A 21,461-nucleotide genomic window follows, 5' to 3' on the forward strand; every position below is an offset into this window, starting at 1 on the left:
AAAGTGATCACATTAAGCGGCGCCTACTGTATTCTGGATCCATTATCCAAATTAAATCCTTCAACTTTTGATTCGTTTAAGGACTCGTGAACTACTTTCAGTAGCCATTTAGGTTCACAATTGCACATTTACCCTTATTAAAGAAATGTTGCAGCATCAAGATCAAGATATTAATTTAATACTATCTCTCTAACTACTGGACAACAAGATAAAGGAACCACCCAAAATCCCATATCTCATTTTTCATTCGAAGAAGATTTAGACCATTTGGTGAGAAAAAGGGAGGCTTAGAGTTTTCCCTCCGGAAAAGTTTTGAAAATTAAGGGTATATTTTCGAAAAAACAATAGCTTGCTATCTTTGGTTTCTTGAAGAAAAAGGATAAGATTCAGGAACTCTCCCACAGTCGTTATTTGATATTAGAGCTTCAAAAACGCAGTTTTAGATATCTTTAATGATGCTGAAAACTGGGGGGTTCTGGGGCTTTCCCCGCAAAAAATTTCGGAATTTAAATCCTAAAAACGCTATTGTAGGCCACCTTTGATAATGTAGCAGAAGACATGGGCTTCAGAACTTTTCCTTCGAAACTTTTCGCTGTAGGAGATTCAAAAACGCAATTTTAGACGATTTTTGAATGATGCTGAAAGATGAGGAAAAAAGGACATGGGGGCTGCTCTCCAGAAATTTTTTTAAATTGAAGTCCTGAAAGCGCAGTCGTAAGCCATCTTTTATGATGTAGGGGAAGGAACGGGGTTTGGAGCTTTCCATCGGAAATTAATCGAAATTGGAGCCTTGCAATGCGATGGTTGGCCAAAGGCCATCTTTAGTATTGTTGTTAAAAAAGATGGGGTCAGAAACTATCCCTCAAATTTTCAATATTGAAGCTTCAAAAACGTTATGTTAGTGGATCATCATTGATGTTAGGAGAAGGGCTCGGGATCGGGGGTTCTCCCCCGGAGTTTTTTCAGAATTGAAGTTCTAAAGACGTAATTGAAGTCCCTCATTAACGACATTTTCGAAAAAGTTTCTGATTCCGCCGATATTTTCGAAATTAAAGCTTTAAAAACTCAAAATTTAGCCGATCTTCGATGACATTGGAGAGAAGGTGTTGAAGAACTCTCCCCTGGAAAGTTTGGAATTAAAGTCGTAAACATACAGTTGTAGTTGATTTTTGACCTTTTCCCGGAAAATTTTCCAATTTACAAAACTTTTTTTTTGGGGGGGGGGGCGATCGCCCCAATCGCCTCTTCCCGTGGATCCGGACAAATAAAGTTCAAAAAGTAGCCAAATGTCACCAAACGGCGAAATTTAACAATTTCTCGCCAAACTTGACGCTAAAATAATTTACAAAAAGTGATGCCAAGTTAACAATATCTAAGCGTTTTTTTGCCAAGCTCCACAGACTCCAAACAGATATGACGTAATCACTATGTGAGCCACCGCAGGACCAGATTCTAGTCACCGTAGGTGTTAGAATAAGCCTAAATATTAAAACATAATCATTAAACACGAATTATAAATATAATATTTAGTAATTATACAAGGTGCTCAATAAGTAGTTTTCCTACATACGTAGCGCTGCGGCTTATCCGCTAAAACAATTAAGCTGAAATTTTAGATGTAGTAATTTGAAGGCATACTCTTGATATTATGATAATTTAAAACAACATAGTGATCAAGGTTAAAGTTAAAGTGAGCAAACGTTAAAACTTTCAAAAGAATCTACCCGTTTTTGTCTTGTGGAAATTAATCAGCGTAATGAAAAACCAAAAATGGCGTTGGGACGATCAGCATGTGACGAAATTTGCTCGATGATAAACGCTGTCTCTAAACACGGGAGGTTAATATGCCAGACCCTGCAGTATTTCTGTTAAAAAAAAGGGGGATTTCCACATCGTAACTGCTTTGTATATATGATCTTACTTCACATTGAGCCATAAAACGTAATTTTATTTCTTTTTTTTTTCCCTTATCATTATTTATCAGTCTTATGAGAGCCTAAGCGCCAACCTTTATATACACCAGACACACATGTTTATACTCTCCTGCAGTGTAGTGATAATGTGACTTTCATTAGTCTGGCTTTGAGGTACAGATTTTATGTTAAAATTATTTATACAAATTAACTCTGTACTTATGCATTTCTATTTAATCGTAAACGCTTTTGCTGTGGTGCAGTCTTTTTCAATCAATGTGGTAAATTTTAAACCATGATTACTGCTGTACGATAACACTTCATATTAAAAACACAATAATAATGAGTTTTGGGGACTCTTGTTAGTTAATTGACGCTCAAACCTTGAACTATTAAAATAAATTTATCATTTTACATTACACAATCCTAATAAGACTAATGAACGATAATCATTTCAAGCTTTTAGCCATCACTTTCCTCTACTAATTGAAATTTCTCTCATTAATGATAATTACAAATGTAAAGGTCACTTACGAAATTCAAGAGCAACGCAAATTCCTCGTAATGTTCAATGTATAGGAAATTACTCACGGAATCCTTAAAAAAAATATAAAAAATAATAATAAAAATAAAAAACACACATACACACACACACACACACACACAACTGATGACATAAGACAATATGCTCGTAAACAATTTGATTGTTTTCTCTGGCATGCTTTATTAGAGAAGATAATTGTAATGATATATTTCCTGATTTTACTAGTTCAGATTTCTAGTCTTTAACTGCAATGTTCAGGACGAGGGAAACAAAACACAGATTAAAATCTCCTCGATAATTATGACAATTATGTCATTCATACGAATTAAGTACCAGATAATGCATCAGTTTCCTTGAAAAAATACGCTTTCCACTTTTTGTTTCATTCTTCTAGCATTAATTTTATACATTTATTTATGCCTTATATTTCATCTGCACTACGAAAAGGTAGATTCTTCCACTTTACTTACCGATGTTTTATATAAAATACATTTTACAATAACCGTATGCATTCGATTTAAATTAAGGAGGTAAGTTTTTAAGTTACTTTTTAAAATTATAGTTTAAGAAAAGTTCAAGGGCTGTTATATGTTCTGAATTTTAAAATTCATGCTTTTAATGCTCCAATTTTTATTTTAAGTAAGAGAGAAAACCTGATTAGAGTATTAAATTGCAAAGAGTATTTATATGTTCTAACTTTTAAAATTCACGTTTTTAATGTTTGGTTTCAATCTTAAGTAAGAGAGAAAATTTGATTAGTATATGGTTGAAAAGTTTATAAATATGTTCTAACTTTTAAAATTCATGCTTTCAACGTTTGGTTTCAACTTTAAGTAAGAGAGAAAGTTCAATTGGTATTTTAAATGATTTTCAGTTGTAATTAAGATAAAAAAAATGAGAGCATTTGTGTGTTTCTGAATATTAAAAGTATTTTTTGAGGATTTTTTTTAAAATTAAATCTCTCAGTTCTAACTGATGGTTTAAAAATTACATAATAACTTAACTTCCAAAAATATTAATAAATAAATTAATTAACTTAAATAAATAACTAAGTAATAAACAGAAAATAAATAAATTAACATAAATATCTCGTCCGGGCTATGTTTAGATCTACAGAATATGAAGATTTGATTTGCTTAAAAACGGAAAACTACTTCAAAAATAAAATTATATTGAGAAAAGTTAGCGCAACAGAGTACTTTTCCTAGTATCCAATAGAAGCAAAGTTATTATTATTATTCTTAATTGCTGTCAGCATGAAAGTACTTGTTTTGCAAACACATGTAATACTGTACATAATACTGTATGCATACTTACAGATTAAATCATTTACATACGTCCGCGCAATGTTTTCTTACGTTTTCACTCATGAAAATGATCCTCTTTTTTAATTTTGTTTAAATTTTTTACGAGTGAAAGTGAAAGTATTTTTTCCAAAAATTAAACTATTAGAGTCAAAATTTCAAAGTGTTTACACACACTTTCGATTTTTTTGTTCAGAATACTGAAAGTAAAATTCCGTCTTGTTATTTTCTATCTCATACATTTTTCTTCTTTTTATGTGCTATATTTCCGTTTCCAGCGGTTAAAAAAAAGTGGGACTCTCTTTTTAAAATAAGCACTATTTTCTTATTTATTCTAAATATTCACCACGTTATATTTCAAACTAAATCATCATTGAAGAAAACATGAAATGAGTTTAAAACATAAGAAGAAAGCGATTCTATTACAAATTTTAACACGTCGAGTTACAACGAACTAATGAAGTACTATATTACAGAAATTTGCCGAGAGGACAACCTTAAATTATGAAATTACTTTTTCGGATACAAATGTTTATTGAATTATATTGAACAACATGTTGAAGAGGTCATAGAGTAAATCAGCGTATTATGCCCCGTCAGACAAAAAGCCCCATTAACTGTATTTCACGATTTCAGAAACAGAGTGCGTGTGTATAAAGAAGTTTCTTGCATGCACTACAGCCATTATCAGTAAACTTTTGGGGTAATTACAGCGTTATAAAAAAGTGAAAGCTAAGAGAATCACTATTTAACTCTTGATCTAAGTAGGTACTTTTAAAAACTTTTATTAAGTAACTATCGTTCTAATATTCTGTTAAATTATATGTTTTTACAGTAAGACAATACTATAAAGAAGGATCTTATCGTTGATTGCAGCCATATTGGCTTGCTGGTTGAACAGGAGGAGGTGGGGAGATTAATATTGCCAAAATAGTTATACGCCCCACCTGATTATAGATTTTACTGATGACTCGACAAGGTAATGTGCCCCACATTTAATATTATTTACTTGTGTTGAAATAAATACGAGAATTACCTTTATTTTATATTGATAAAGTTATTTTTTGCCATTGCAAAAGCATGTAGTAAGGCATTGTTTTATGCTTGATTCATTGCATTCAGTGCTTTTTTTCATGATCGTAGATTAATGAGCTTTATCTACTATTACTTTAGTTAGCTAGCAATGGATTTCCCTGTTCTGACTAAAAAATATCACATTTCCTAAATCTTTTTTGTACGCTTTCAAGCAGTTTTCGCACTTTTTGTGCATTGAAGGACGAAGTAATATTTGTTAGTTACATACAGCTGAAATAGATATTACTGAACTGCTCATCCAACAGTTTAAAATTTCAAAATTTCAGTGCAGCTTGTGTCCTTAAGTGCAACTCATGAGAGTTACCCCAGGGAACTAAATACTTTTTATGTGCAAAAAAATTCTTTATGGTTGTTAGCAGCAGTAAGAAGGAAGCCCTATTTGTTTCTTCTTAGAATGTGTAAGCCTAAAAATGGATAGATTTTTTCCTTATATGTTGTATATTGAAATGTACAATTCAATGTGTAGAGTATGTGAATCAAACCTCCTGAGTGTTAGCCATTTATTTTGTAACATTTTTTTTTTTAAGTCTAGAAATATAGAATTAGGCAGAAATGTATTTTTTGTAAAGGGAACAAGAGATCTAATTATGTTTTCAAAAACACCAATATAATTTATTCCAGCGAAGAATTCTTTTATAATTCTCATGAGTGTTACTTTTAACAGGTAACATCCATGAGAAGGGAGTAACACTCATCATAAAAGAAACCTAAATAATGAGTAGATCCATAGTTATAGATATTTTATTGCCTCTAATTCATACCTTTATCAAATAGATGTATTTTTTTCACACATATATATAAATATACTTTCATTGAAAATTGAAGAATGAACATCAACACAAAACTAATGTTTGCAAAAATGAAATTAGTGTGCGTTGTTTAGGACAGATTCTAATTCTCAAAATATGATATTCAAATAACTACACATTTTTTGAAGAATTACTGCCAAAACTCTACAATAAATACCATAAAGAGTCCATCTCTAATGAGTGTTACCGCGTCTCATGAGTGAGCTAAAATTTAGCATTTGTTTTAATAAAATTTTTCTTGAATCTTTAAAAATTGGTTTTAATATTGAAATTTTTTAGCTATTCATGATAATTGCCCTGAAAGCATTTAATGTTTAATTTAATATGTTTTTTTAATAAACTTTTACCTTTCCTTTAAGAAACAAAGTAACACTCATGCGAAAAACATTTTTACAAATACTTAAAATTTCTTAAATAAATAAATATTTGTACCATTTTGACTTAAAACTGAGTATTCAAGCTAGTTTAATTAAGATTAGTTAGATTATTTTTTTTTAGAAAAGAAATTACAGAATGGTTTATAAAGGTAACACTCATGGGAAAAACGGTGAAATGCCAAGAAGTTTTTTGGAATGTTTAAATTCTAAGGAAATGAGCTCACAAATAATCACCTGGTTAGAAAGCTGCAAATTGTAAATAATTGAAAGTTTTAATGTCTATAACAACAAAAAATTTCCAATTGTATCAAACCTAATGTGTTGATGTATTTAAAAATCACCCATTACACAGTTTTAAAACTTTTACAGAAGAATCAAAAATACATTATTTCCATTTTCCTTTGTGGCGATGGTATTTACGGTTGATTTTATTTCTGAAAGGGTCTTATTTAAATTTGTTTCTAAAAAGTTGTCAATAAGTTTCTAGTTTACCAACAGCTGATTGCATTATGTTACTTTTTGTAACTTAATGAAATTTGATTTTGTATGTTTCGCGTTTACCACAAATGCTTAGTAAATTGAAAAAAATCAGTAATTGAGAAAGATATTTTTAAAAGTGTCGAAATATATGTTAAAAATCACAGCAGCTATCTTTTCCCGGTTTCTGAAACTGTTATGTGTTACAAACATTATTACGCATAAATAAAATGCATTAAAATGCATTTTATTTATGCATGTCAATTATTGCGTTGCACGTATTATATTTATTCGTATTATTATTGCGTTGCGTGTATTGAATTGCATTATCTTAGTTAACTATTGATTTTTTTTTTTTTGCTTATTGTAACAAGTTTGATGATGTCACCTCAAGTGGGGGAATTAAACTGATGTAGTGGGGCAAGATGTCTGATTGTCTAGGTAATATACCCCAAAACTGCGATTTCGTTTTTTTTTTTTTGTAATAAAAATTTAATTCGTAAATTTTTGTGTTGATAAATTATCACATCATTTGCACTTACTTTAAGAGAGGCCGGAGGCATTATTTTTACTTTTCCGTTTACATAACTTTTTTTTAGAAAAGTTTTTGCTTAGATAGGGCGAGATTGCGCGACTTACTCTATATATTTTAAAACTAGAAAATAGTAAGAATTGAGTTGAACCATGGATTTCGCACTCGTTTTCAACAAAATTGAATACTATCAGTACATTGAAAAACATGTTAAAGAGGTTATACACAAGTTCAAAACATTGTGATATTAACAAATGAGCTAGATACCTGGATTTTATCTTCTTTTTCAACAAAATTGAATACGACAGCTACATTGAAAAGCATGGTAAGGAGGTTACGTATAATAGCAAAACATAGTTATATTTATGAATGAATTAGATACCTAGATTTCAAATTAGTTTCCAACAATAAAATAGAATAACTAAATCCTTAGTTTTTTTTCTCTAATTCAAATTCTCTTTCATGATTATAGCTAAAAATATTCATCTGTTTCCTATAGTCTCTTATTTTCCTATCCATAAAAATAAACAATAGTGTAATTGAATTTGGGGCAGAATAGTGACAAGCCACCCCCCCAAGGAGGGACTTTTCGACCAAAACTTTTGTTTCTCAAAACTAAAATAGAAATAAACATAACAACGGATTATGTCATTTGGAGAAAAACATATCTGGATTTAGTACTGCAGAATATACAGGATGTTCCGTTTTATCCTGCAAAACCTCTATTTTCGCAACCGTTAGTTCTAGATGTATACTTCCAATTGCAAAAATGTTCAAAATCAGATGCAGAGTTAGGATATTGAAAGTTTGAAGTAAAAATAAAAATGAGTAAAAAAATACAAAATTTAACTTTTTATACGGGCCCCAGGTCCCCTAGCTTATGCTTATGGAAATAATATCCATTGAAAAACAATTCCAACACAAAAAGTTTGAAATTAGTAGGACCAATGTTCACCGAGATATGAAACGCAGAGTTTTGTGACTTACACCACTTTTCACTCGCCGTCAAATGCACCTTTTGGGGGAAAATATTGCGGTTAACAATTGTTTAAAATTATATGTGTGCATACAGTGTAGTTTTTCAAATTGTTCGAGGTTTTGTAGTGTGTTTTTGCGTATCATGACATAACATTTGCATGAAGTTTTGAATGGCAATAAAAAATATAAATACTTTGTTTTTTTACTTCAACAACCTTTCACTCTTCTGAAAGGGCGATAAGTTCCTATCACATCTTCTATATGGTCCCTTAAAACTTTTAACTGGAATATCTCCTTGAGTTTCGATCGCACAAATGTCAAGTATTTTGTGTCAGTAATAGTTTTTAATGGAGATTATTTCTCTAAATATTAGTTAGGGGACCTAGGGCCCGTATAAAAAGTTAAAGTTTGTATTTTTTGACTTTTTATTTTGCTTCAAACTTTTAATATTTTAACTCTGCGTCTGATTTTGAATATTTTTGAAATTGGAAGTATACATATAGGAGTAACGATTGCGAAAATAAAGGTCTTGCACGTTAAAACGGAACATAATGCCTTTGAAAAATTCTGAAATTTTTTTTATAAATTGGAATTTGGCGTACTGAAAAAGTTACATCATGTGGCATATCACATTCTTGCCCCAAGCCCTTCAATTGTATTTTTTTACAGATTCATCACTCATTTCTTTTGTTTCAGCATCAATTAGTTATAAAGCCTAGAAATGGTACCTGAACTTGAGTTTTCCGTTAAAGAGAGTGAAGTTATAGAAGAAGTAAGCATTTCAAAAATATGTCTTAATACAAAACATATTTACACCAATATACTTTATATATGTTACCGTTAAAGTATGAAATCCGTTATTTTACAGAATACCTAGTTATTTCAAAGAATAACTGATGGTGCTCGTTAAAGTGTAAAACTCTCTTGTAGTTCATGGTTTAACTACTTGTTTTATAGATAACGATCTGCAGCCCGTTAAAGTGTAAAATAATCTATATCCATACGTTCTATACTGTCTAAACGTTTCCATAAATACCATTTATACGCTGCATAAATTAGATAAATTGCTTCTTTTTCATTTTCACTGTCTCAAATTAGTTAATTTATAGAATACCTTGTTATTTCATAGAATAAGTAGTTAAAGTGTCAAACTAATAACATAAATCACACTTTAACGGACACGATAAGTTATTTCATGGAATAACTAGGTATTCTATAAAATAACTGCATTATATACTTTAACGGTAACATATATATACATGCATATGTGTAACAAACAGTCATTGTTTACAGTTTCATATGATTAGCCTTTCATATATCGAATCACGGAGAAAAACAACTTCTACCTGTGCAGTTAAAGCTTATGGTTTATTCAACTTGAAAGCTGCTGCTACTTTTTAGAAGGAGGAGGAGCAGGATTCTCATTTTGTTCTAATTGCAACGTTTATTTTAATTGGATTCTATAAGAGACTAATGAAATCTTCACTAACCAAATAAGATTGCAAAGCAATCTTCGGGGGTTGGTGAACGTGAACGAGCACAGGGCGGAGCCACTAGTATGTTTTAAAAAATAATTTTTTAATTTGTAATCTGAAAGTAAAACGATATATAATTAGGTAAGTTACGATAAAATGTGCAAGTTTTGAATGAAGCTCTTATTATTTTTGCTTGAATCATTTACGACCAAATATTCATTCTGATTTTGCATATTCTTGAATTATTATGAAGCAGCTTCATATCTTTGTACTGAATTCCGAAACTGTTGCGTTTATGATTTTATGTAACAGTTCCAGAGATTACAAGGTGCTTTGCTTTCATCAACATTTACTTATCAAACATTTCCTCCTTAAATCAGAGTCAAATTAGTTTTAAAAACCCAGGGTTCACACACTCTTAAGCAACATCTCATTTTGTAAGGACTCTTCCACCAGCAATAGCATAAAAGTATGCCACCAATCTCATAAATCAAGAATACAGTAGAATGCAAACGGTGTTTGCTGGTATACTGGTAGTAGATTCCTTACAAAGTGGGGCATCGCTTAAGAATGTGACCCTGGATTTTTTTTTTCAGACTGATATGGAACTGATTTCAGGAGGGAATGCTTTGTAAGTAAATGTTGTTCATTGAAAGCACAGCGTCCGAACATCTCAAATGAAAAAATGCTCAAACAAAATCATGAAATCATCAGTAACGACATTCAGAGAAAAAGTATTTAAAAGTAATAACTCATTTAAATGAAAGAAATATTTCTTTTAATCCTTATATAAATTAGAAATTTAATAAAAACTACATCTAAAGGAATATCTTCTGGCAAATTATCCTTCTAAATTAGAAATTTGATAAAAACTACATCTCAAGAAATACCTTGACACTTGACACCCTCATAGACTACCCGCCTCTACCAATTGCTCTTTTTATCGGTTTTAAATGCTCAGATAAATCTGAGCAAGTGGGTCTCTGAGGAACTTTATTTAAATACATAAAAAAATACATTATTATCAGTTACAATTTTGATTTGCTCTTGACAAAAATTTTGGTAATATAACATCAATATATGTAATAAAGTAGACAAAACCAATGCATAAAAGCTTTACACTGATACAATAAAACATAAACGACACTAGAGAGTTAATGCTTTACAAAAGATGACGTGTTAAAGTGCAGACAAAAAACTAAATTTAAACGATATTAACTATTGAAAATAGAAAACATATGTGTATTAGTCAACGCCTTGAAACGTGAAGCCTTCATTAGTCAAGAGACTGAAAATCGAGTTAAGTCTAATGTGGGTATGATGTTGTGAAAAGGCGACTAATATGTTTTTATTGAGTGAAAAGCTATGATTACGTCTGATATGCAAATGCGATGTTAGTGGACCGAAGAAAATGTAATGTTCCGGAGACCTAATTCCCCTGCAAGAGCAATTAGCAGAATCTAAATAAAGGTTAAATCTAAATAAATACCGTCGGGCAAATTATTTCATCTTATTTTAATGCAGCCTTTTTTTTGTTCTGAAGCTAATAAACAACTTAGTTTAACTTTCTAACTAACTCACAGTAAAAACAATTCCAAAACGTTCCTGCAAAATAATGGGCAGCTAATGAACCCAATTTTTTCCAGTAACATATCTCGCAAAAAACGAGAACTTTTCCGCTAATAGTCCGAACCCTTCCTCAAATTATCCTTGAATCTTTCTAAAATACATAAACCTAACTGGTTAAAGCCGGTAAAGTTTCCAGAACCTTAGCAGAAACTTTAAGTAGATTTTAAACAATAGCGTGGCACCTTTCTGATTTACCAAGGAAGCTCTAAGATATTATTGCAACCAGAGCCAACTCGAAAACAGAAATGCAAGTAAGTACCAGGCATCTCACTTGCCTGCAATTGTTACAAAACTGCGTATTCCAGAGACTTATTCTCCCTCTTTGGGAGCTTAGTCAGTCTGAGCAGGCCATAGATGATCTGAAGCCGAAACACTTAATGAATACCCTCATTTAATCTTTAAACTGGTAGTTACAAACTAGCTACAAAACTAGCTTTTCACAACAAGGAGAAGTCTTCATTCGTGCAACTTGTAATAATTCTGGAAACTTTTTTGACAAAGATACTTAAATTTCACAGAAAGTTGGTAGCAACCTGTGAAATATCGAAAAGTTTCGGAATTTTTTTACAGGGCTGCATCAATTTCATTAAACAGAAATAAACATTGCGAATTGTATGATATAGAAGAAAGGTAAATTTTCTTATAATGGGTTATAAGTTGTTAAGGCTCTTTATTTCAAACAAGGCTAAATTTTATTAGGTGATATTTTTACTTTCACATTTTAATGTGTTTTTCTCTTTTTTACATTATATTCTATGAAGCTGAGAAGGCGCTTCAAAGAAAATATTGGAACTGATAAGTATGAAGATAAAATGATGTTTTATAGGTTTTTAAAAGGTAAGATCTCACATTTAAGTAAATGAATATTGATTTGTAAAATTGAAATGAATTAATTAAAACCAACAAAGAGAAGCTTCAAAAAGTTTTATTAAGAAATGTTATCCGTTCATTTATCAATAGTTCAAAATTCCTTTCTTTCTTCCTTTCTTTCTTTTTTTTTTTTTTTTGTTTTTTGTTTTTGGTCACTGTTCCGACAGGACGAACGTATAACATACTAAATCAGGGGTCAACTACAGTGGCTCAGTATTAAATTTGCTACATTTCACCTCGAAAAGGGATAAAATGGACGGAGTGAAAACTTTCATTCGTGAAGCAAAAACACCAAGTCACATGATAGATTTCAAAGCGAATCATTGGAAGAAAACAGGTTTCTTCCCCCAGTTTCACATAAAACGTGTCACCCATTCATCTTTGTTAAGTCATGTGACTTGAGATCTTTGCCAAGCCTTTTCTAAGCCAATTATTTTACCAGCTCCCTCCATTTACGAGTTCCTACTCTAAGGATGTCACAGATGAATTCTAGGTTATTGTTTTTACCATGCAGGGTGATTCTAAATTGTTTTTACAAGAGGGGTGTTGTTTTTAAGAGGGGTGATAGGACCCATCCATATGACCAATGTCTATATCGGGTCGTTATTTCACTCTGAGAGGAAGAAAAGATAAATATTTTAATTTTTAAATTTGAACCTACAACAGTATTTGGAAAGCGATTGATCAATACCAAAGTGCATAGTCAGATTTATTGTTTGTGAATTTCTCACAGCAAGAGCTCGAAATACTGACCACACTTGTCGTTGCACAAGTCACAAAGGCAAAAAAAAAAAAAAAAAAAACTAGTGCTCTCTCTTTAAGATTCCTGGTGTTGCGTTTGTCTTGCCCGCGATAACGACAATTCTCGCCATCTTTTCAGTAAAAATTTGCCGTCGGTCAGCCAATCTCGCACCAAGTTTCAAATCTGAGCCATTTCTTCCCACTTATGTCAGTTTGCATCGGAGTTCAATTCGCGAATTCAGTCTCACTTTACAGTTAAACTAGGTCTCTTAGTAACTCTATGAAGAAAAATAGAAAAAAAAATCTTTGAAGAATTTTAATAAACCACAATCGATTAAATAACTTTATTCCAGCAAATATAGATTATAATAAGATTATATAGATTATTTTCGTTAATTATTAAGAGATGTTTCTAAAATAAAAGTATTTGTTGCAATTTTTGTATGATGAATATAAAAATTTATTAAAGATACAGATAAATTCGCAATTCCGGAGCTCGAATACGCTACCTTGTGGTGATTAACAACACTGAGAAAAAAGGTAAAACATTCCATTCCATGTGTTTTCTTTGGGGTAAATTACAGGCTTCGGAGAGTTTATGATGTAATGTAATTTCAAAAGAATAGAAAAGAAACCTTCCCACAAACACGATGAAAAATTACTGTCATTCACTAAGCGTCAAAGCAAGTTATAAGTTACGGTATGCGTTTGTTTTACCTTTTTCATCCGCCATCAGACAGTGGCTGCAGCGTCCCCTATAGTTTATTGGAGTTGCGATTACGATATATTAAAAATAATTGCAAGTGAGAACGATTTTTTTTTCAAGCTGTCAATAATTCGTTCTTTCTCGCAAATTGCAATTGTACATTGAAAGATATATTTACAGAATTTCTACATTGCATAAAGTTGTTAATGAATGTCGCCGAAAGACTAAAAGCAACAAAAAAAAATGTTCCACTTAAAAATTTTAAATATTGCATTTTTTGTCGTAATAATTCTTTTGATAACTAATTGTTGCAGATAGTGATGTATTATTTACATACTTCCCATGTACATTTTCATTTTTATGCTGAAAACATTTCATATTCAATTATGAATATTTTAGAACGCTTTTTTTGGAGTAGAAACTGCATTACAAAGTGCGTAAATTATTCAACGATAGTAGATGGGAATATTTAACGAAAGTATTATCGTAGGTTTTTATGTTCAAATATCGATCCCTAAATAGATAAAATCTAATTTTATCATTTACTAGCTGCGATCCCGGCGTTGCAACGGGCTACTTAAAAAATGAAAGAGATGTCTAATTGATGTTTTTGTATTTCTCTGACATGAGTTTCTAAAGCGCTAAGGAGTAAATAAATACGCGTAATGCAAGGTTCGCAAAACACCAGTAAAGCACATTTTTGGCAAAAATCTCTTTAACGTTAATCATAGTTATCAATGATAAAAGTTATGAGCATTTTCAATTAGCACAAAAGATGAAAATATATGCATTATCAACTATAATCTGTCTTCACGTTAAAATGAATTACATTTGATAGACTATATATGAAATATTTATGTAGAATTACAATCAGCTTTTTACATAAAATGACACACACTTTTTGGTTGATTACGTGAAACTAAAGCACCAACACTTAATAAATATCAATAAGCATTAATTTAATACCAAGTCATCAGATTCCAATTTGGTTTTAGTTAAAATCCTTAAAAACAATCTTTTTTGTTCAACTCTGTTTCACTTAAAGAAATCCAAACAATCTTAATTTAACATGTTCTTTTAACGATATAAACTGTATTTCAAAAAAGAAACAGGAAGGAAAAATAGAGTAAATTCAATTCGAAAACTCACCCATGTGACGGGAAAAAGTCCAACAAAATAAACATTATTAGTCGTACATCCTAAATGTACCAAAATATGCGGCCGGTGAATGATAAGCTTACACTACAACCAATAAACATAGCTAAAGAAACAACTTTCATATGCTGAAAAGAGTTAAGAACGTTGAATGTAAAAAATAAAAAAAGGACAGACGATAAAATAAAGGTTTTGTCCGAATAAAGCAACCAATTTTAAAGTAATTTAAAATGAAATTCTAGATGGAAACGTTGTTTTAAGATTTGGACAGCAGCCAAAAAAATCTCTTTTAAAACAATTATTAGAACTTTATTTGCTCACCCATATGCAAAATGGCAATAGGAGAGAAATAAAAATTCCTCAATAACGTTATGTTAATTAACGTTTTAATTAATATCTCCGCTAATTCGCAACTCCAACAAACTATAGGGGGCACTGTAGCCACTTTCTAATGGCGGACGAAAAAGGTAAAACAAACGCACGTGGTAACGGAGAAAATGCTAATAGGCCTAGTAAATTTTGTTCGTATGCATGATTTTTTCGCTTCATTCTTTTTAAATTAGTTTTCTAAGTCTTGTTGATATTCTGGCCCATGTAGAAAGAAATGAGAATTCAAGAAGCATTACTAAACGTCAAATATTAAAGCAAACTGCGTAGTTCGTAGCTCTAAGCAGCCATTTCCACGATGTTGAATTCAATATTTATCAATTCTTGATAAAACTGAATAATAATTGTAGCCTGAAAAGAATAACAACTAATGCTAGAAAATTTAATATGACATTACGAATTATTATCAAAAGAAGATGACACTTCTTTGCCTTGCTTGGCAAGCGCTTATTGTTTTGCATTTCTAGTTAAGTTACTTCTCTCGAATTCCCGAATCGTTTAATTTAAAATTTTTCTGTTTCGATATTTCCAATTTCTGAGTTATGATTTATTTTTTTGTCATGCTGTTGAAATCATCAACGAAATTCTCGCGGATATATGGTGGTAGTTTTCTTTTTAGTTTGATCTACCATGATTTCTTTTTACTTATCGAATTCTGTAATCTTTCTACCATTTTATTCTACTCATGATAAAAATTAAAAATGGTTTAACTAACATGCGGAATCTCGCCAAGGGTACTCTGCTCGCACAATACTAAAACTATAACCCTAAACAAATTTGCCGAAACCTTTCAGCTGAGAATAAAAGCAATAAAGTAAATTCTTTCTCGGTTAAACGTTTTTCATTTTGTTCTACGATAATATATTCAAGAAAATATTTTGCATACTGTCCATTCCAACTAAATGCTGCTGTTAAATATGGTTAGTTAGATTAATTTAAGATTAAAAAAGAACTCATATTCTTACAAATTCACACAAAACAATAAAAAATTTTACCTGGTATAACGTTATCCAAGTTTGTTAATCTAGAGTTTTCTTGTGTTAACGCTTTCACCATTTCTCAATCAACTCATGTTTCAGAAGGAAATAAGAAAACTAACATTATTTTGAGAAGCTCGAGAATACTACTAAGGGACGAAACAATTTCTGTAGCTGAAAACAATTTAAGACACATCGATTGCGTTAATAAATACTCAGAACAAACTGCCTGTGTTTACGTCAACAGACACAAGTGGAACGCAATGTGGCAATGTTTTAGTTTTTTCGGCAGTTTTGTAAATCACCGCAAGGTAGCGTATTCGAGCGCTGGAGTTGCGAATTAAAGTCGCACAATTACGAGATTGGTCCTATTGATTTCTTTGGAAAATTTCGAATTGATCGGTATCTCTTTTGACTCTCGATTCGCAGCAGTTCGCGAGAAGATCGATCTTCAGACTGACAGACGGACGCGAACAGATTTTAATATTATACAAGCTGCATTCCCGGCGTTGCACGGGCTACTTAAAAAATGAAAGAGATGTGAAATTGATGTTTTTGTATTACTCTGACATCAGTTTCTAAAGCGCTAAGGAGTAAATAAATACTTCTAGTGCAAGGTTTGCAAAACACCAGTAGAGCATATTTTTGGCAAAAATCCCTTTAACGTTAATCATAGTTATCAATGATAAAAGTTATGAGTATTTTCAATTAGCACAAAAGATGAAAATATTTGCATTATCAACTATAATCTGTGCTCACGTTAAAATGAGTTACATCTGATAGACTATATCTGAAATATTTATGTACAATTACAATAACTTTTTACATAAAATGACACACACTTTTTGGTTGATTACGTGAAACTAAAGCACCAAGACTTAATAATTACCAATAAGCATTAATTTAATACCAAGTCATCAGATTCGAATTTAGCTTTAGTTAAAATCCTTAAAAACAATATTTTTTGTTCAACTCACTTTCACTTAAATAAATCCAAACAATCTTAATTTAACATGTTCTTTTAACGATACAAACTGTATTTCAAAAATAGAAATAGGAAGGAAAAAGAGAGTAATTATAATCGTAAACTCACCCATGGGACGGGAAAATGTCCAACAAAATAAACATAATTAGTCGCACATCCTAAATGTACCAAATATGAGGCCCGTGAATGATAAACTTACACTACAATCAATAAACATAGCTAAAGAAACAATTTTCATATGCTGAAAAGAGTTAAGAACATTGAATGTAAAAAATAAAAAAAGGACAGACGATAAAATAAAGGTTCTGTCCGAATAGAGCAACCAATTTTAAACTAATTTAAAATGAAATTCTAGATGGAAACGTTGTTTTAAGATTTGGACAGCAGCCAAAAAAATCTCTTTTAAAACAATTATTAGAACTTTACTTGCTCACCCATATGCAAAATGGCAACAGGAAAGAAATAAAAATTCATGAATAATGTTATGTTAATTAACGTTTTAATTAATATCTCCGCTAATTGAAGTCTCACAATTACGGGATTGGTCCTATTGTTTTCTTTGGAAAATTTCGAATTGATTGGTATCTCGTTTGACTTTTTATTAGCAGCGATTCTCGAGAAGATCGATCTTCAGACAGACAGACAGACAGACGGACGCGAACAGATTTTAATATTATAGTGGATTGGATATTTACTTCGTTTTAAAATTTATATAATTCTAGCATACCAGTTTTATCGCATAAACTCGTATATAGTTGAGTGCAAATAGCAGATATTTATTTGATTATGTTTGTAATGTAAAACATATTTTTAATTTTTGTGTGTTTTTACTGTAAGACATGCTTTTTTTTTTTTTTTTTTTTTTTTTGACTCGACTAAGAGTCTTTTTAAATCAATCGGATATGATACAATGCATTAAAAATTTGATTTACTTTAATCTTGTCATTCTGCACGTTTTTTCTTAGTTGCTCAACTTATACATATACTGAACTAAAATAGAATATTCTTAGAGTATTATATGTTTTAGATAATTACATTATCTAAAGTATAACGTACTCTTAGAATATGGTAAAATTTTTACCATGTTGTTTGGACCTAAGTTACGATAATTGTTCTTCTAAAAATAAGTTCAAATAATTATAAATTAACGAAAAAAATTTTAAGAAATGTAATCTATAATGTATCATTTCAGAAACGACAAATTGTTTTCCCCATACAGTGGCTCCCAAAAGTGTTCGTACACCTTGAAATTTTGTAGTAAAACCAAAATAACGCAAAACTGAATTGGAATATGAAGTCCAATTTTTTTTCACACCATTCCTATGCCATTCTGAATAAAACCCAGTAGTTTTTTTCAAAATATTTGCAGATTTTATTTTTGAAATTTGTCAAAAAACGAAGAGAAAGAGAAAAGATACGCCACAAAAGTCATCGTACACTGAAATATTTTCGAATAAATTCATTATTAAAGTTATCACATGTCGTTTTTTTATTATTTTTGCATTGTGTTGACTCTTAAATGTCATTTGGATTTAACTTTTTGTGTATTTATTCCTTAATATTTTGCTTATTACTTTAAAATGGCTGGTATTCGAAAAGAACCACAAACACCATTCGAAAGTTGAATTTTTTCCCCACAGTAGCGGTTAATTGGTTTAAAATTTGTCTAAATTAGTTAATTTATTCCATTCTATAGTAAAGTGCTTGATAAAATGCTTCAAAGAAAGGAATCGGGTCGAAAACAAGGTAAGAAAAGGTCAACTGGCAAAGTTAACAATGCGTGATCGGAGGTTTACAGTTAAAACAATTATGAAAAATACACATTTGAGTGCTGAAAAAGTTTCTGCAGAATTGAATGAAACATTTTACGTTTAATTTTCACCTAAAATTGTTCGCCAAGTTCTCTGATTAGCTGGATTAAATGGGACCTCATCCCGCAGAAATTTTCTTGTTCGTGCGAAAAACAGTAAGCTTACGCTTTCCGTCGTAATATCAATGATAAATAAGCTGAAAACGTTTTGGAACAACGTCTTACTTATAGATGAAAATAAATTCAACACTTTGGGTTAAATTGTTTTATAATTGTAAATAGAAGAAAAAATGAGGAATTTAATCTTAGGAACTTAGTTTGATCAGTTAATCAGGACAGTGAAGGTGTTATAGTGTAAGGGTGCATTACAGCATCAGGACTTGGAAATTTGGAATTTTTTGATGAAATAATGAGTCATTCTGTTTATTTAAATATTTTAAAAAACAATTTTAAACTATTAGCCCAAAATTTGGTAATCGGAAACACTTCGTTTTTTTTATCAAGATAACGACAAGAAGCACGCGTTTGCGTTTGGTGCCCCAAAAATTGTCCTTAAGCTTAGAAATATCTCCTCAATCGCCAGATTTAAACTTAATGGAACATATTTGGAGATATCTGGTAGCTGAATTACGAAAATACACCATTAAACGAAAAGCAAACTAGAAACAGTAAGACTCGAAGTGCGTCTGAACACTTACTCAGAAATCACACAAAAAAAGAAAGAAAAAAACAATGAAATCTATTCCCATACGTTTAAAAGCTGTTGTTGATACTGCATGATATTCTGCTAAATAATAACTTTGTAAAAAGTTAGATTATTTACTAATTTTTTGACATTTTTTCAAAGTGTACGAAGACTTTTGTGAGATAAAATTTCCGGCAATTTTTGGTTTTTGATTTTTTAAAAATTCTGTTTTAATGTTTTATTAAAAATTTTCATGTAGTTTTGTTAAAAATAGATCATAGATCTTATAATAAAATACCTATTCCGAAATATTAATTCTAACCAATGGATAATGGCCTATTTCATTGAAAGTCGTAGGTGTACGAACACTTTTGGGAGCCACTGTATATCAGTGTCTCAGTTCTTTAGAAATTTTTTAAAAAAAAAGAATGCAATATTTGTTAGTTTTTTTAACACACTTTATTTTTCATTCTTGAAATCTGTGTAAGTTATTTGACAGCATAATTTTTCGCTGAAACGTGTGTGTATCTTTCGAGGGAATAAAAAGAGAATGAAAGATCCCTAACTTGAAAAGAAGCTTTTGATTTCTCCCTTGATATGCGCTAATATGTTTGGTGAACTACTGGTCTCAAAATAATTGCTCTAGCTTTTTAACAGACATTAATTAAAGCGATCTTCATCGCGAACTTTTCTCTCCGTCAGCCTCTTGCTATCACGTGACGTAACCAGTCAAAGGGCTTTCTTGTAGGAGATGTTATCCTATTTACGCATGTGTAATAAAACTAGATCACGTAAAATGTTCCTTTAAAAATTACAGTAATGAAGTTTTAATCTCTTTCTCTCTCTTTATTTCAGCTCGGGATTTTAACGTTGACAGGGCAGAAGAGATGCTTAAAAAGGTAAATCAGAGCTAAAAACATAAAAAAGTGAACATATTTATAAAAATGAGTCAATTAAATAAATTTTACCAGACAAACAGAAAACTTAAAAAATTCACATTCTACAAAATATGTCCTATACTTCAAACATTGTCCGATATCAAAGCATTGTTACACTTATATCTTTCTTAACATTTCACTCAAAAGTACTTTGGTACACAATAAAATTAGGTGAACACAATCTTAGTACAACAATGAACTAGCGAAAATTTTCTTAGTGCGGTAAAAGACGAGAAAACTGTTGTCCTTCCATCGCAGGAAGTGGGTGAAAATTGAGTTGCAAGATTCCGTTACATATATATATATAAATACATACATACAGGTGAAGCTAATAAAAGCGTATTAAAAAAGAGGGGCTAGTAGTAATTACCTTCAAAATAGCTAAAATTATATTATTTGTGAAAAACAGAAAAATCACATTACATTCACAACTGGAGTAATTATTGGTTCATAATCTTGAATAATGGTAATGTTTTGCAAATGGTAATGTTCTGCATCGAGGTAGGATCTCGATAACTCGACCATCACAGTAACTCGACGTATTTATTTCCTTCGATAGTTCAATGCTCTTTAATTGAGTTCAGAAAATAAGGTTATTCTACACATGTTAACAGAGATGCAATGTAGTTTCGGATAGAGATGAGCCTTGAAAATTGGCTAATTAGAATCGCTTTTATCTCCTGTTCTAATTGATTGAGAGAAATGGAACAAACATCATCTTGTTCAGAAAAAAAAACCCTATTCCAACGACATATGATATTGGGGAGGGGAGGGGGCAAAGTATGTGAAATGTTAGCTTAAAAAATTATTAAAATAAAACTAATTCGAAATTAAAAATTCCGACTTCGGGGTGCAGACCCCAATGTAAGTTCGAATTTTGTACCAAGTTTCAAGTTTCAGGGTTTGTGCTATAAGATTCCTGGTCATTGGGCGCAAAGAAAGAAGCAAACAAAGAAACACCGTCACCCTTATATATATATATATATATATATATATATATATATATATATATAGATAGATAGATAGATAGATAGATAGATAGATAGATAGATAGATAGATAGATAGATAGATAG

The 21,461-nt window shown here is 30.9% G+C and overlaps 1 protein-coding gene across 1 annotated transcript in view; it reads left to right on the top strand.

Annotated features, from left to right (window-relative positions):
- Nucleotides 1-2,864: 2,864 nt before the first annotated feature.
- The window catches only part of LOC129224553 (SEC14-like protein 4), a 38,143-nt gene continuing 19,546 nt past the window's right edge, over nucleotides 2,865-21,461 (top strand). Inside the window, exons 1-4 of the mRNA XM_054859029.1 lie at nucleotides 2,865-2,987; nucleotides 8,726-8,801; nucleotides 11,895-11,970; nucleotides 20,305-20,348. Coding sequence (XP_054715004.1) covers nucleotides 8,751-8,801; nucleotides 11,895-11,970; nucleotides 20,305-20,348 — 171 coding nt within the window. The 5' untranslated portion in view covers nucleotides 2,865-2,987; nucleotides 8,726-8,750. The remainder of the gene's footprint in view (nucleotides 2,988-8,725; nucleotides 8,802-11,894; nucleotides 11,971-20,304; nucleotides 20,349-21,461) is intronic.

This window comes from Uloborus diversus, chromosome 6, assembly GCF_026930045.1.
Source record: "Uloborus diversus isolate 005 chromosome 6, Udiv.v.3.1, whole genome shotgun sequence".
NCBI classification, from domain to species: Eukaryota; Metazoa; Arthropoda; class Arachnida; order Araneae; family Uloboridae; genus Uloborus; species Uloborus diversus.